The sequence below is a fragment of the Pongo pygmaeus genome, chromosome 17, assembly GCF_028885625.2.
Source record: "Pongo pygmaeus isolate AG05252 chromosome 17, NHGRI_mPonPyg2-v2.0_pri, whole genome shotgun sequence".
In the NCBI taxonomy this organism is placed as follows: domain Eukaryota; kingdom Metazoa; phylum Chordata; class Mammalia; order Primates; family Hominidae; genus Pongo; species Pongo pygmaeus.
This window is the reverse complement of record NC_072390.2, coordinates 92,187,217-92,204,811: the sequence shown is the minus strand read 5'-3', so window position 1 is coordinate 92,204,811 and position 17,595 is coordinate 92,187,217. Positions and strand designations below refer to the sequence as shown.

Genomic DNA, 17,595 nt, shown 5'->3' with positions numbered 1-17,595 from the left:
GACACAACAATACTAAAATGAGGCCAATTAACGACCCCACAATGGCCTGTAAGTGTTCAAGTGAAAGGAGGAGTCACACATCCCTCACTTCAAAAGCTAGAAATGATTAAGCTTAATGAGGAAGACATGTAGAGAGCTGAGACAGGCTGAAAGCTCAGACTCTTGTGTCAAACTATTAGCCAAGTTGTGAAATGAAGGAAAGGTTCTTGAAGGAAATTAAAAGTGTCACCCAGTGAGCCCATGAATGATAAGAAAGTGAAACTGCACTACTACTGATAAGCAGAAAGTTTTAATGGCCTAGACAGATCAAAACAGCCACAACCCTCGCTTAAGCCAAAGCCTAATCCAGAGCAAGACTCTAACTCTCTTCCATGTTATGAAGGCTGAGAGGTGAGGAAACTGCAGAAGAAAAGTTGGAAACTAGCAGAGGTCGGTCCATGAGAACTAAGGAAAGAAGCCACCTCCATAACACAGCAATGCAAGGTGAAGCAGCAAGTGTTGATGGAGAAGCTGCAGCAAGTTCTCCAGAACATCTAGCCAAGAGCATCGATGAAGGTCACTCCATTAAACAACAGATTTTCAGTGTAAACAGAACAGCTTTATAGTGGAAGAAGATGCCTCTAGGACTTTCATAGCTACAGAAAAGTCAGTGTCTGGCTTCAAAGGACAGGCTGACTCTCTTGTGAGGGGCTAGTGCAGCTAGTGACTTTAAGTTGAAGCCAATGCTCATTTACCATTCCAAAAATCCTAAGGCCCTTAAGAATGATGCTAAATCCATTCTTTCTGTGCTCTACAAATGAAACAATAAAGCCTGAATGACAGCACATCTGTTTACAGCATGATTTACTGAATATTTTAAGCCCACTGCTGAGACCTACTGGTCAGAAAAAATGATTCCTTTCAAAATATTCCTGCTCACTGACAATGCACCTGGTCACCCAAGAGCTGTGATGGAGATATACAAAGAGACGAATGTTGCTTTCATGCCTGCTAACATGACATCCACTCTGTAGCCCATGGATCAAGAAGTAATTTCAACTTTCAAGTCTTTCTAAGAAATACATCTCATAAGGCTGTAGCTGACATAGATAGTGATTCCTGTGATGGATCTGGGCAAAGTAAAGTGAAAATCTGTGGAAAGGATTCACCACTCTATATGCCAATAAGAACACTGGTGATTCATGGGAGGAAGTCAAAATATCAACATTAACAGGAGTTTGGAAGAAGTTGATTCCAGCCCTCATGGATGACTTTGAGAGGTTCAAGACTTCAGCAGAAGTAGTAACTACAGATGTGGAGGAATGGGCAAGAGAATTAGAAGTGGAGCCTGAAGATGACTGAATTGCTGCAATCTCATGGTATATATAACTCAGCAGATAAGGATCTCATGGTATATATAACTCAGCAGATAAGGATCTCATGGTATATATAACTCAGCAGATAAGGATCTCATGGTATATATAACTCAGCAGATAAGGATCTCATGGTATATATAACTCAGCAGATAAGGATCTCATGGTATACATAACTCAGCAGATAAGGATCTCATGGTATATATAACTCAGCAGATAAGGATCTCATGGTATATATAACTTGAGCAGATAAGGAGTTGCTTCTTATGGATGAGCAAAGAAAGCAGTTACTTGAGACGGAATCTACTCCTGGTGATGATGCTGTGAACATTGTTGAAATTACAACAAAAGATTTAAAAGATTACGGAAACTTAGTAAAGCAGCAGTGGGCTTTGACAGATGGACTCCAATTTTGAAAGAGGTTCTACTTTGGGTAAAATGCTATCAAACATCATCGCATGCTATGGGGAAATCTTTCATGAAGGGAAGAATCAACGCAGCAAACTTCACTGTTGTCTTATTTTAAGAAATTGTCACAGCCACCCCAACCTTTAACAACCACCACCTTGATCAGTCAGCAGCCATCAACATCAAGGCAAGACCCTCAACCAGCAAAAAGATTACAACTCGCTGAAGGCTCAGGTGATCGTTAGCATTTTTAGCAATAAGGTATTTTTAAATTAAGGTATGTGCATTTAAAAAAAACATAATGCTGGTCAGGTACAGTGGCTCACGCCTGTAATCCCAGCACTGTGGGAGGCTAAGGTGGGTGATCACTTGAGCTCAGGAGTTTGAGACCAGCCTGGCAATGTGGCAAAATCCCATCTCTACTAAAAAGACAAAAATTAGCCGGGTGTGGTGGTGCACACCTGTGATTCCAGCTACTTGGGAGGCTGAGGCAGGAGAATCACTTGAACCCAGGAGGCGGAGGTTGCAGTGAGCTGAGATTGCACCACTGCACTCTAGCCTGGGCAACAGGAGCAAGACTCTGTCTCAAAAAAAAAAAAAAAAAAAAAAGAAATAATGCTGCTGAACACTATTATTATGGTATAGTATAAACATCATATGCCCTGGGAAACCAGAAAACTAAATCATAATGTTAATGTATGACTTTGTTGTGATAATCGCTTTATTGTAGTGGTCTGGAACTGAATGCACGTTATCTCTGAGGTATGCCTGTATTCACTCATACAGATTGGTTATCTACCTCATTTTTATATTTAATCTGTCAAATTTTGAAAAAAAACTACAAGCTAGACAAAGTTTTAATATTTGGTTTCTCTCATTTCCATCTAATGGAATATGGAAGTTAAAATGGAATATATCACTTCAGTGGGGACATTTCAAACTAATATTAACATAGGATTACTCTACAAACATTATTCTTCTAGCTATATTAAACCAAATGCTAAAATCATAATGTTAAAAAATAGCAAAGTAGTTTCGTTTACTAGTCACATAAAATATAGGAATTAGGTAAGGTGTGCCTTGGAACTGATTTAGGAACTCTCTGAAACATACCAGACTAATAAGGTTTCACTACAAAAGCATCATGAGCAAGAGAGCTTAAAAATATGACCAAGCTGCCAATGCTTTTTCTGTCTCAATGAATGTGTGTGATCAACAGTTACCTCACCAGGCCTGAGGTGCTCAAACCCTGCACACTCCACAGTGCCCTTGATCAGCTCCCGAGCATCACCCATAAGCCCCTGGAACATCCTGCTATTAGTAGGTAAGACTGTATTTCATACCCAGAACCTTGGGCAATGCCACATAGTTTGTGCTGATGATGTGACTTATGGTGAAGGCCTGTTTTTGTTTCATCTGGGGACCTGGACCACTGCATCAGTTTGACCTGGAGGGGCAGGGGCCTGGAGACCGCATAGCTAAGCCCAGCCACACGGGCACTCCATGGCCACATGACTGATTGTAATACAATTCTGGATACCAGAGCTTAGCTGAGCTTCCCAAGTTGGCGACACTTGGCAGGCGGTGTCACACAACTTTCCTGGGAGAATCAGCAGTGTCCGTGTGACCTCACTGGAGCGGACACTGGGAAGCTCGTGCCTGGGTTCTCTGGACTCCACCCCACGTGCCTTTTCCTTCCGCTGGTTCTCACCTGCACCCTTCCATTGTAACCACAAGTATAAACCACAACCATCAGTAGATCAGATTTCTCTGAATCCAGTGAGACCTTGTAGTGAATCGTCAAACCTGAGGGCAGTCTTGGGGACCCTAGACACAAATGTGTTAAAGTTATACAAACTGAAATTCAGTGAGACAGCTCTGGTTACTCAGGTCAAACTGCAGGACATCCCCAGTGCTCTTTATATCTCATCTCTTTGTGAAAAAGCCCTTGTTCTACAGAAAAACCGGTTAAGTCATTATTTTGAAAACTCATTTGCTAAAAATGTTTAATGCTTCCTAAATTCAGAGATTATTCATCATCTGTACTTTAATTCTGACCCTGGAAACTTTTAAGGAAAGAGTTTTTAGACTCTTCTATATTTAGACTATTGCTTACTAAATATTTTGGCTCCCAAAAACATGTATTTTAAGAAAAAAGACTAGCCAAATGACAAATAGATCTTGAACGCACGCGCGCGCACACACACACGTATATGAAAATGTATATGACACTTAACAGAATCTGCAAAGGTGTTAGTAGAAAATCTGCAGAAAGAACTAAGTACAAGTGGCTGGATATGTGAAGTCTGATCAGTAGGCAAATATAATAAGATATTAATAAATTTAAAATTAGCTTTACATGTAACTGGTGGCTACATCTAATTTTGTGGTACTAAAACCTCACTCCCTAGGAAACAAGTCACAAAACAAATGAGATATCGTACCCGTCATTCAACACACGCCCCCACAGAGCCTATGTCCACTCAGGATTCAGCTGGGGACACCTCAGAAGTCAGCCCCAGCTACCTGGGCCACACAGCACCCCCATGACCCTCTACCACCATCCCTTCTGAATCTGTATGTTTTTAAAAGCGACAAAAGCTCTGTGAATGAAGGAATATCCTGTACCTGGTAGGCTATTTCTTCACAAGCAGCAGACGCTGACTGTGGCGTGTGGCTCACTAGTATGACTTGCGGCGAGCCTGCTCCACCCTGGCCCGAGAGAGAGGGATCCGTGAGGAGTGCTGGGAACTGCTGACCCTGGCAAAAGATTAGTACTATTTCAGAAGTTGTAACATTAGCAAAACAAGCAATAATTTAAAAGATCTTTTATGGTGCAGCTACCTTGGAAAACAAGCTGATAGCTCCTCAAAAAGTGAACCGTGGAGTCACCATGTAACCCAGCAACCCAAGAGAAGTGAAAACAGAGTCCGCTCAAAGCCTTGTACAGAAATGTCCACAGGAGAATTACCCATAGCCAAAAAATGGAAACAGCCCAAATGCCCATCAACCGATAAATGCACAAATGAAATGTGGTATAAGGGAATATTGTTCAGTAATAGCCTTGGAAATACTCTAAGGAATGAAAAAAGCCAGTCACAAAAGACCACACGGATGATCACATTTCTATGAAATACCCAGAATGGATGCATCTACGGAGACAGAAAGTAGACTGACAGTTGCCAGGGGCAGAGGTGAGGGTGGGCCGGGGGTTGGGGGAACATGGAGTGATGGCTCATGGCTCCACGTTTCTTTAAGGGGTAATGAAATGTTCTAAAATTAGACCATGGTGATGGTTGTACAACTCTGTAAATACACTGAAAACCATTCAATTGTATACTTTAAATAATTAGGTGAACTTATATAAATTACATCTCAGAGTCTCTACATGTGTGTATATTTAAAAAACACTTATTTGCTTAGAAACGCATATACAATTTTGCTATGCTATAGAAAACTACTGTAAGTCTTCTTCCCAGCCCAGCACACCTCTAGCTATGAGAGCGGATCTGAGAGAATAAGAGAGAATGAGAAAGGTAGGATGGTATGGGGCACAAGAGCAGAGAGGAAGCTGCAGTTTAAAGGGTCTGAATATCTACTGCAAATGCTGAATTTATAGAAATAATTCAGCATGCAACTTGAACTGCTGCAATCAGCACTGATTCTAAACATATTTTACACACAGTTAAAACCGTGGCTGACCACAGGAAGCATGGCTGATGTTCTTGGCTCCTGTGCTTCAAGGTGAGGGGTGTTTCTCAATGTCTTAGGGAACTACACAAGCTGAGCCCCCAAAAGGAAATTAAGAATTGAGAAGGGGATGCTATATTAGTCCGTTTTCACGCTGCTGATAAAGACATGCCCTTGACTGGGCAATTTACAAAAGAAAGAGGTTTAATTGGACTGACAGTTCCATGTGGCTGGGGAAGTCTCACGATCATGGTGGAAGGCATGGAGGAGCAAGTCACATCTTACATGGATGGCAGCAAAGAGAGGAGAGCTTGTGCAGGGAAACTCCCCTTTTTATAACCATCAGATCTCATGAGACTTATTCACTATCATGAGAACAGCAAGGGAAAGACCTGCCCCCATGAATGATTACCTCCTACCAGGTTTCTCCCACAACACGTGGGAATTCAAGATGAGATCTGGGTGGGGACACGGCCAGACTATATCAGACACAGCAGAGGAAAAATAGGACTGAGGTGGCATTTTTAAAAACTTCCTCCATCAGAGAATTTTAGGTTCACTTCTTAAGGGAAAGAGTGGCAGGTGGCAAAAAGAAGCCAAAAACATACAGTCATCATCAGGGATTCCAGAAAAAGAGAGCTTCTAACTTGATTTGGGTTCCTTACTTCCCATATGCAGCTTTTTAAAAAAGCAAAACGAGGCTATTTTAGGTATCTCCATATATCAGCCTAATTTTTTACATAAACATGATCTAAATTGAAAAGTCCTTTTTCTTTTTTTAGAGATAAAGTCTTGCGCTGTCACCCAGGCTGGAGTGCAGTGACTTGATCTCAGATCACTGCAAACTCTGCCTCCCGGGTTCAAGTGATTCTTGTGCCTCAGCCTCCCAAGTAGCTGGGATTACAGGCATGCGCCACATGTGTGGCTAATTTTTGTATTTTCAGTACAGATGGGGGTTTCACTATGTTCGCCAGGCTGGTCTCAAACTCCTGACCTCAGGAGATCCACCCACCTTGGCCTCCCAAAGTGCTGGGATTACAGGTGTGAGCCACTGCACCTGAAGTTCCTATCTATACTAATAAAGCTTCATGGTCCCTACCTCCCTACATAGAGAAGCTGATTGAATATTGCTATTTTCAAATACTGGTGAATGCTATACTTTTTTGTGACATGTCTGTTGACAGCTACTGCCACCACCCTTATCAGACTACCCAATTTGAAAAACTGTATTAATCAACCTGGACTTATTAATTCACATTTGTTTTATTAATCAAAGACCAAAAAAACTGCTGGTCAGAAATTCTGATGCACATAAGAACCAATTGCTCAATAAATTAATATATTCCCAAACTAAAGGTAAGATATTTGAGAGTCTTAGCTTATATAGGTATATCAAGGGAAAAATTACAACTTCTTGTTGTTTTGAAATAGCAAAATTACAGAAATAAAGAACAGAGTGGCAGATGTCAGGGTTAAGAGGGTCTTGAAGTCATTATAAAAAGCAACACGAGGGGTCTTTGAGATGATGGAAATATTCTGTATCTTGGCTTATCAATGATAATAACTGTTTGTGATATTATACTGATGGAAATATTCTGTATCTTGGCTTATCAATGATAATAACTGTTTGTGATATTATACTACAGTTCTGCAACATGCTCCTGTTGGGCAAAACTGGGTAAGTGTATATGGAATCTCTCTGTACTATTTTTTTAAAATTGCCCATGAGTCTACAATGATCTCAAAATAAAAACTTTAATTAAAAAAACTTGAATACAATGTAAATTATTAGCTTATCATTTGTGTTTCAATTGCAAACCTTAAGTATTCTTTTTTTTTTTGAGACAGAGTCGTGCTCTGTTACCCAGGCTAGAGTGCAATGGCATGATCTCGGCTCACTGCAACCTCCACCTCCTGAGTTCAAGCGACTCTCCTGCCTCAGCCTCCCGAGTAGCTGGGATTACAGGCACATGCCACCACACCCAGCTAATTTGTTGTGTTTTTAGTAGAGACGGGGTTTCACCATGTTGGCCAAGCTGGTCTCGAACTCCTGACCTCAGATGATCCACCCGCCTCGGCCTGCGATTACAGGCATGAGCCACCACACCCCCAGCCAACCTTAAGTATTCTTAATGCAAATTCCCTGATTTAAAAATGAGTGTCCAATAAAATCTATACTCAACAGTTAGCTATACTTATGGAAGTGATACACAAATCAGCTAAAACAATATAATCTAAAGGTTATTTACTTTTAGTTTGTATTATTATTTGCAGTTGGTTTCTTTGCTATATTTGGTTTACACTGAGGTAAAGATTACAGGAATTTGCATTCCCCTGGAGCACATGAACTTTGCAACATGAGAATGTAACAGCAAGCACTGAGCACCAGCAGAGAGGAACGGCGCAACAGCTGTTGGCCCTGGCAGCTGGGGCAGCTGCGTCAGTCACAGGGAGGGTGGGTAATGAACAGCACAGACGCCAGCCCCACCCATGACTACTGAACTAACTTGGGCCTGCTGAGACCCAGGAATGTCAATGTTCGACTGAATCTGGGAAATGCTGTAAAATATGAGCAAGGGCTGGATACTGATGAAAGGCATTCCACGCAATAACAAACTTCACTATACCACCGTCAAGTACCCATAAATCAACCTCACTTACTGCTCGCATGTACTACAATTTCATTAGAAATATTTTTCTTAGCAGTTCATAATTTTATTGGCCTACACACAACTCTTAATAAACTTAAAACACTGCCTCAATAAAAATGTCAAGGTATTTACAAGTACAAGAGTAAATATGAACGACTTGTAGAAGATGAAGGCTAAGAAAGGCACAAAATTAAGAAAGCTTTAAACAGCATGGGCCAGATGACTCTTGGTGTTAAACTTACAACTAACTTGTTACTTCGGAATTGGCTTCTTCTCCCATCAGGAGTCTGTAATAAGATTTGCCAATTTCTGGGTCACCCCACAGTCAAATTTAGACTTAAAAAGCCACATTTATATATCTAAATACAAAGTTTTAAATGTTTTTGCACCTGGCCAATTATCTGTAATAATGAGTTGTTTTTTTTTTAATGACAAGAATTAGTATAAAAGAGAATTCCCTTCATGAATAAGTAAATTACTTCTTCTTGTATTCAGAATAAGAACTAAAAATCATTTTGCTTTCTTGAATAGATTTTCTGCATGCACGTTTACACCTCCTGATAAAACTGTCAGACTTCAGTGGGCAAGCAGGACACACAACTACCAGCGGCCTGCTCCTCCTCACCCCTGAAGAGTCTGAAGTTTGGAACAAATAAATCAGAATTATATTTCAAAATTAGCCAGTTTTCTCTGAACTAAAATTATCATTTACTCCCACAATATTCTTCCAAAATTGGGCCCTTTTCAAGTTTTAAATTAGGATTAATTATGGACTTATAAAAACATATATTTCCAAATTTTTTGCTATTATGAACTCAAATTTGCCTTTTTTTTTTTTTCTTTTTGAGACGGAGTCTCACTCTGTCGCCCAGGCTGGAGTACAGTGGCACGATCTCGGCTTACTACAACCTCCACTTCCCGGGTTTACGCCATTCTCCTGCCTCAGCCTCCCGAGTAGCTGGGACCACAGGTGCCCGCCACCATGCCCGGCTAATTGTTTGTATTTTTAGTAGAGATGGGGTTTCACCGTGTCAGCCAGGATGGTCTGGATCTCCTGACCTCGTGATCCGCCCGCCTCGGCCTCCCAAAGTGCTAGGATTTACAGGCGTGAGCCACCGCGCCCAGCCAAATTTGCCCATTATTTAAGAATACTAGGCTGGGCGCGGTGGCTCACGCCTGTAATCCCAGCACTTTGGGAGACCGAGGCGGGCGGATCACGAGGTCAGGAGATCCAGACCATCCTGGCTGACACGGTGAAACCCCGTCTCTATTAAAAAATACAAAAAAGTTAGCCAGGCGTGGTGGCGGGCGCCTGTGGTCCCAGCTACTCGGGAGGCTGAGGCAGGAGAATGGTGTGAACCCGGGAGGCGGAGCTTGCAGTGAGCGGAGATCACACCACTGCACCCCAGCCTGGGCGACAGAGCAAGACTCTGTCTCAAAAAAAAAAATTAAAAATTAAAAAATTAAAAAAATTTAAAAAAATTAAAATTAAAAAAAGAATACTATTTAAGTAAACTAAGACCACCTTTCTCTGTTTTTAGGAACACTTTCTTTCATGGATTTTACAAAGAAACAAAAAATAATACATAATAAGTTTACATGACTCTCCTATCTTTTAAATATGTGCAGTAATTTCTATGTTTATATTACTGTTTCCTTCAGTTCCCTTAGGGAGATTCTTATTTTTCCATGCACAGAGTGCAGTGTTCAGGGCGGTATAATGCTGAACAATTTGATTTCTTCACATTGGATCTCTTCCCCGTGCTATTATTCTGTTTCCTCATTAAATTCAAGGAGCACATGTCATTTTAAGGAACTAATATTAAATCATTCAACATCTATCCCCTAGTGAATAACTCTTAACTGAACAATCATCATTAGACACTGGTTAATTTCTCTTGACCACCTAATTTTCAGGTCAAATTTAATTTACATATTTACAGCCATTTTCTTGTAGGTTCATTAATCTCTTGACAATAAAATGGTGGTTTTATTGCTACAAGGATTCATTATGTTTAGAAAAATACCATTCATAAAGCTAAGAAAGTTTTCATCTGGTTTTTGCAAGTTTTCAGAGTATTAAATCAGCATAAGTCTAAGTTTGCCAGCTAATAGAAAAAAGATTCAAATAAAGCTACACAGTTTCTACTGGATATTTTAAAATTACTTGTTGGACAATGCATGCTAATTAATCAATTTGGTTTAAAAATTTTGTATTTGATAATTTTTTTTAAAGTACAGAAAAGAATACACAGCATGAACTTAACCCACCAAAGCTTAACAGAAACACTCATGTATCTGGATAGACACAGGCTCCAGAAGAGCCACCCGGCTCCTGCTGCTCACAAAGCCTCCTGCTCCCATGTCCACAGGCCAGAGTGGAAGGGCTGAGGGGGCAGCAGGGAAGCACTAATGGCAGGGTGTGTGGCTGCAGGCACATCCTGGATGCCAGGCACAGGAGCCACCTGTACAGTGGGTGGGAGGGAGAGGGCGTGGCAAACGAGGTGCTTCTGGCAGCTCAGCCGGCAGAGCCCAAGTCCATGTGGCGTGGCAGGGGCCAGGCAGGAGCCAGAGGGGCAGCTGATGGAGTCTGTCCTGAGGCGCTGGGGACCCACAGGACTTCTGTCCAAAAGCAGCATCCTAAATGAGAAAGTGACCCCACTGGTGTGAAGCCAGGGAGCCTGGGTTGCCAGCTGGTGAGGACAGCAGGCCCACAAACGGGCCACAGCGCATCCCAGGGTCATCACTGCCACCGAAACTTCACTCTACAGCCCTTCTTGAAGAACCTGCTTGGAGAACCACCTGCCCGCTCACAAGGCTCCTGGGTGACCCATGTGCACTACACCAGCAGTCCCCACCCTTTTTGGAACCAGGCAGACTGGTTTCGTGGAAGAAAATTTTTCCATGGATTTGAGGTAGGGGATGTTGGGGAGATGGTTTCGGGATGAAACTTTTCCACATCAGATCATCAGGCATTAGCTAGATTCTCATAAGGATCACACAACCTAGATCCCTCACATGTGCAGTTCACAATAGGATTCATGCTCCTTTGAGAATGTAATGCCCCAGTTCATCTGCCGGGAGGTGGAGCTCAGGCGGTAATGCTCTCTGGCCCACGCTCACCCCTGCTGTGCGGCCCGAATGCTAACAGACCATGGACAGGTACCAGTCCACAGCCTGGGAGTTGGGGACCCCTGTTCTACAAAAAAGGCATGGGACATCCTGGCAAATATTTGCAGACTTTAAAAATACAACCTAGAAAATACTGAGAACTACTTACTGAACTTTAACTGGAGTGGATAATTATCAAAGTGATAAAACTTAACATACAGAAAATATACTCTCATAATCACTGAAATAAATGCCTTTCTGGGTTTTTCTCATCAAACTCAATCCCCACTCTCCCCAAAAGTTATTCAAAGGCATTTAACTAATTAAAATTTATATTTTAAATAATTTTTACTTCTTTACTATGTCTTCAATTACGATAGTTAAAAGTCTACAATAAGAAACACACCAGGGACCCTGGGAGCTGACTCACACATATAACAGGACAGTCACTGTGTTCCCAAATGCAATGCTAGGGTCGCCCACCATGTTCCCAAATGCAGTGCTAGGGTAGCCCACCATGTTCCCAAATGCAATGCTAGGGTCGCCCACCATGTTCCCAAATGCAGTGCTAGGGTAGCCCACCGTGTTCCCAAATGCAGTGCTAGGGTAGCCCACCGTGTTCCCAAATGCAGTGCTAGGGTAGCCCACCATGTTCCCAAATGCAGTGCTAGGGTTGCCCACCGTGTTCCCAAAGCCCAATGCACGTTACACCCTTAAGGCTTTACAAGACAACGAGAAGTGTAAGGTCATATTTACAGCCGTCATCATTTAAATATAAAAACAACATCTTAGCAGCAAATAAAAACGCGGGAAAGACAAATGACTCTGAGTTAGTGTACAGACTCCTGTATCTGGATTTGAAGTGTGTTCCTTGAATGGTAAATAAGGAAAAGTGCTCTCCCATCCAGCCTCCCCCTGCCCACTGCCTGCCCCAGACCTCAGGGGGCTTCACTAGGCCCTGAGATACAGTGACCAAGATCATAGGTAGGAAAGGAGACCTGGCTGGTCCACCATAATCATCATGCTTCTTGCATCTAGGAAAGCACACCCCAGTCATTTACATCTTAGGATGGGTATTTTGTTTGTTTGTTTGTGTTTGTTTTTGAGATGGACTCTCACTCTGTTGCCCAGGCTGGAGTGCAGAGGTGCGATCTCAGCTCACAGCAATCTCTACCTCCTGGGTTCAAGTGATTCTCTTGCCTCAGCCTCCCAAGTAGCTGGAATCACAGGCGCCCACCACCATGCCTGGCTAATTTTTGTATTTTTAGTAGAGACGGAGTTTCCCCATGTTGGCCAGGCTGGTCTCAAACTCCTAACCTCAAGCCCATCTCGGCCTCCCAAAGTTCTGGGATTACAAGTGTGAGCCACCACGCCCAGCCAGTCACTTAGTTTTGTTCCAACCACAATTTTAAAACATGATACGAATTGCTAACATTTAGAAGGTTAATTGTGTGACAAGCAGTTGATGGTGCGTAAGAGCAGGTAAAGAAGGTGTGTTAAACTCCATAAGCAGTCATGCGCTCCGCACAGCTCAGGAGGAATGCCTCTGAGTGAGATGCACGGTCTGCTTCCCGGCACCACACGTGGCTGTCAGGGGCTGCCCGACAGGTCCCCGGGGGCACGACATAGGCAGGGCTGCTTGGCTACAGGCAGGTCAGCCAAAGGGGAGCCCCTGTGTCCAGTGAGCCGGAACCTTGGCGTGCGGTGCACCTGGGTCACCTCAGAAGAGGGTAGTGGCTGTGCAGGGGGCCTCAGTGAGGAGCCCTAGGCAAAGCCTATTTGCCAACAACATGTGAGCATCCCACAACCGAGGGAGACTGACTGAATGCTGCCTTGAAGCGATGCAGAGGAAATGCTGCTATTTCACTAATGAGAGGGACTAGAGCTTAGAAGAGGTCATTTCTTCAGCAAGTGGCTGTAATAGTGTTAGGACCAATCCTGCTCTAGATGCCAAAATCTGTTTTTCTTGTACAGTGAGCCTAAAAAGCAGAGACAGGACAATCAAGGAATGTGTTTTGGTGAAAACAACCTCAGCTTTTTTTTGAGAGAGAGAAGGTCTCACTCTGTCGTTCAGGTTGGAGTGCAGTGGTGCAATCATGGCTCACTGCAGCATCGACTTCCCAGGCTCACCCAATCCTCCCACCTCAGCCTCCGGAGTACCTAGTACTACAGGTGTGCACTGCCATGCCTGGCCAAATTTTTTATTTTTTGTAGAGACACAGTTTTGCCACGTTGCCCAGACTGGTCTCAAACTCCTGGGCTCAAACAATCCTCCCACCTCAGCCTCCCAAAGTGCTGGGATTACAGGCAGAAGCCACCTGTGTCCAGCCTCAGCTTTCTAATTCTGCTGCGTATTTTGCTTCTATTACAGCCAGGAACAGAAACATAGAAATCACAATTTACATCAACTAAGAACAGACTTTTTTACAGTCAACTATGAAAATTCTGATACAGCCTTGCTATAATTAGTCTTCAACTATCAAAATGCTGGCATAGCTTTGTTATAATTCACCTACATTATAACTAATCATAATGTATCATTATGATTTTCCTAATTAAAGTCTGAAAGGTTTTTCAGCATCTTAGCTCAAGGAATCATGTAAAAATGTACACCCCTTTGGCACAGCACTTCTACTGGTAGGAATTCATCTAAGAATCTCAGCGACTAAGGGCGTGAAAATTTCCATACTACTTATTGAAACCATGAATACAACATAATGCCCTTCAATAAAGCTCATCTACATAATGTGTACATCATTTTATAAATTGCTGCAGAAATTTATAAATATGTACCTTATACATTCACATAAAGGTGTAGAAGGATATATACATTAAAATGTTAACTGTAGTTCCATTTGGGTGGTGGGATGAAAGCTGTGGGTTTTATGTTTTACCTTATTTTTTATGTTCTTCTACATTATCTGAATTTTTATCCCCTTTTTATATTTACCGTATTACTTTTTTAATCAGAAAAAAAAATACTTCGATTTTGGAAAAAAAAATGCTCAGACTATTTATTTAGGAAGGAGTCAATGAATAATGTTTTCAAAGATCATTTTTTGAAAGGACCTTCGCATCCCTCTCTGGGGAGCACTTGCCTGAGAGGTGATGTTGAGTGTGACAGTGTCCAGGCCTCCAGATAGCATACCCTGAGTATCGGCCAGCGTCAGCGTGACACTAGCGTCACCTCCCACGCCCGACGAGGACATGACCAGGTTCTGAGTCGAGATGGCAGATGGAGACATCGGTGTTGTTGAAGGAAGGCTTCCGCTTGTAGTGTTAAGTTCTACAAAAGAGGCAAAGTAAGTAGATCAATGGGAAGACCAGACAAGTCCAGGTGTAAGCACACAGGGAGAGCAATGCTCCCACCTGCAGGAAGCAGCATTCATGCTGCCCGAGGTCTCCAAGCTGCACCAAAGAAATCACAGGGTCTTCAATTCTAATTTTAAGTTAAGGCTTTTCTTAGTTTTTAAACATCTTTACATATGAATATACTGTGCTTCTTAAGTATAACACACACAGAGAAAAACCAGTAAACAAAGAGTGAAAATGTGACCCCACAGTCCCAGTCACAGCTACTACTGTAGAATGAAAACTCAGACAAGAATTTCCAGGGCATTGTCCCCATCCACAACTGAAGAGACCAGCTGAAGAAAGGAAGCAAGTGTGATCCACTGAGCAATAATTAGCTCCAGAGCTTACGGGATAAATCTGACCATCTCTGCTCATTTTCTCACTTTCATCACTCTGACTGATTCTTATTCTAAAAGACAGGAGGTCAAAATAAATCTCATAAATCCTTTAAATATTCATTTATCCTGCATGACATCTTAATTTTCTTCAGAAAAGACAACAAAACTGAAATATCTCCCCTTGCAGCCGATACTAAGAGAAACGAAGGTATCTAGTGAAGAAAGGGCTTTTCTTTTACAAAACAGATACTCATGCAACTTGCTGGCAGATGAGACAGGTTCAGCATGGGATTATCAAAGTCCTGTAGTGGGCACCAGCGAACACAACGTTGACAGTATAAACACATAGGCACACACACGCACGCCCACTTTATCCCACAGTCGAGCCATCCATTCATCTGAAACACGTATTCCTCATCCACTTGTGCCAGCCACTGTGCCAGGTGGTAAGGATGCCAAGATGACGACCAAAGGAAAGTTCAAAAAGCTATTTCCTAACCAGGTTTCAAAACAAAAGAAACACGCTCCTGTCAGTACTTTGCTGTGACTTGGGTCCCATCAGTCCAGCGCTCTCCTAGGAGTCAGGGGCCAACAGGAAAACTAGGTTACTTACTTGTCGCTGGAGTTCTCCAAATACAATGCCTCCACAGATCCACACTCCTGGGGTCCCACACTGTGCTGCACAGACCTGGAACCTTCAAAAGCAGTAGAACCATTAGCAGGCTGGGAGGCTCGAGCGCTGAAGCAGCCGCCGGGGCTCCACAGATAGCTAGGTCAGACCCTCCCGCCTGCTCCAGCGTCCGCACAGAGTGCTGGTGGGAGCCCGAGGAGTGTGGCCTTGTGGAGGACGTCTGCATGCGCTACGTGTTCCAGTGACCAGTACAGCAGCTGACCTAATAGCTGTCCTCCTAAAATTCCCTCCACACACCCTTACCGCACACTAGCCTGAGGGTACATTTTTAACATGAGTGGTCAAAACCGTAGAGACTGGGGCGGGGGGGCAGGTGGCAGCTGCCAATGAGCTTGCACAGAGGGAAGAGATGCACGTGCCTGTGAATCTCGCCCAGGATCACACTTAGAGCCAAGGCGAAGCCAGCGCACAGCAAAAATTCAAACCTCACCCCAACTGCTGAAATAAAGGAACCAAAGGTCTTCTCCCCACTCCCACCAGTCAACTAATCCTGACTTTCTAGTGATTATTAAGGTATCAGAGGTTCCGGGACTGTGCAGCATGAAAAATGTAAAAAGACAGAGAAGCCTTGCGTTTGATTAAAGTGAAACCTGACACAAAGTTCAATGAAAATAATAAACAACTTCAGACAGGGCCAAATTTCGTATTTCAACTCAAACAGTGAACCTTTAATAATGTCCTAATTCAATGGATTTTCCACAAAGAGGATGATACCGGTTCCAGTAGAACTGTCCTCAATATGATTGAAAAGAACACGTGACTAGAGCAGAAAAAGTTGAAATTTTCTTAAGCATGCAGTTAAATTACAAGCTACAAATAGCTCTTAACTATCTATTTGTTAAAAGCTACGATTTTATATTCAAATTAAATACTCTTAGCATGAAAATGAAGATCCCATGCTGAAGTGAAGACTGTAGACTCTTACTTTTATTCTTCACTTATTTTTCTGAAGCCACTGTTCCACCAGCATGTATAGAGCAATACAAGTCTGACTTTATGATTCTGACTCAAAAATAAGTTAAAAAGATTAATAAACTGTACACTCATCAAACCCAACATTGTCTTAAATCTCTTGGGATATCGCCTCATAGCTTCTAAGAAAACATAATTTTGTAAGGTTCTAAAAATAGTTTAAAAGATATGATATCAGTTTTTTCTTGCGATTAACTGAAATGTGGGAAGACAGGAGGTGGGGGGTGGCAGAACAGGAGAGAAGCATCGGGGTAGCGCCTCGTTCCCAAGCATCCAGGTCACTCAAAGGGACAACTCGTGAGGATGAGAATGTCCTCTTCGGTTTTAATATACACCGGGGAATGGGAAATGTTAAATTGTTGAACTATTTAAACATAAAATAAGTGATCATACTTAAATCTAGAAGAAACTAAGGCTAGAATAACCTTACAAATAAATAGAAAACAAATACTGGTCTTTGCTTCTTTCATTGAAAGCAGAACTCAATTTATTCATCAAAATTATCTTAAATTTAAAAGTGGACAAAGGTAAGAACAAAAAGATAATACTCATTTGAGATGAATTCCTTAAAAAGTTGTGCTAAATTTCTCAAGCCTCTGTCAAGACTACGATCTGCTTCTGAGACAGTACTTACATTCTATGGGATCATTTTTTAAGGAAAACTCTTTGTGTCAGATTTGGGAATGGATGTTGTTGGGATGAAACTCTGAAATAGTCTTCAACTCCTGCATCACGAATCTCAACAAAAGCATGTGCTTTTGTCCTGCATGTGAAATTCTGACTAATTGTCTCACTTGGATTTATCGCAAATCCCTAAGTGGTGATACACTTCTTTCAATGCCTTCGATTAAGATGAAACAGCCAGAGTTAACCTAGAAGCTGATGAGTCTTAACCAAACCTTGCTTGCATAGAGAATCAAAAAATAATAATAGCCACATACATATTCATTATGCTCAACATAAGTTTTGTATGGGCATTAGAGGTTTTTGAGTGTTTACCTTAGAAGAGTCATGTTTAATTTCAAAAT

The 17,595-nt window shown here is 42.2% G+C and overlaps 1 protein-coding gene across 8 annotated transcripts in view; it reads right to left on the bottom strand.

Moving 5' to 3' along the window:
* Positions 1-17,595, bottom strand: part of ZNF236 (zinc finger protein 236) — a 151,759-nt gene that overhangs the window by 19,796 nt on the left and 114,368 nt on the right. For 5 of the 8 annotated variants that reach the window (XM_054460242.2, XM_063653845.1, XM_063653847.1 and 2 more), the window contains 2 exons: positions 14,311-14,498; positions 4,389-4,520 (listed from right to left, as the gene is read on the bottom strand). In XM_054460242.2, coding sequence (XP_054316217.1) covers positions 4,389-4,520; positions 14,311-14,498 — 320 coding nt within the window. Of the gene's footprint in view, positions 1-4,388; positions 4,521-14,306; positions 14,499-15,513; positions 15,600-17,595 lie in introns of those variants that run through there. The other 3 variants (XM_063653850.1, XM_063653846.1, XM_063653851.1) reach the window with 3 other exon arrangements.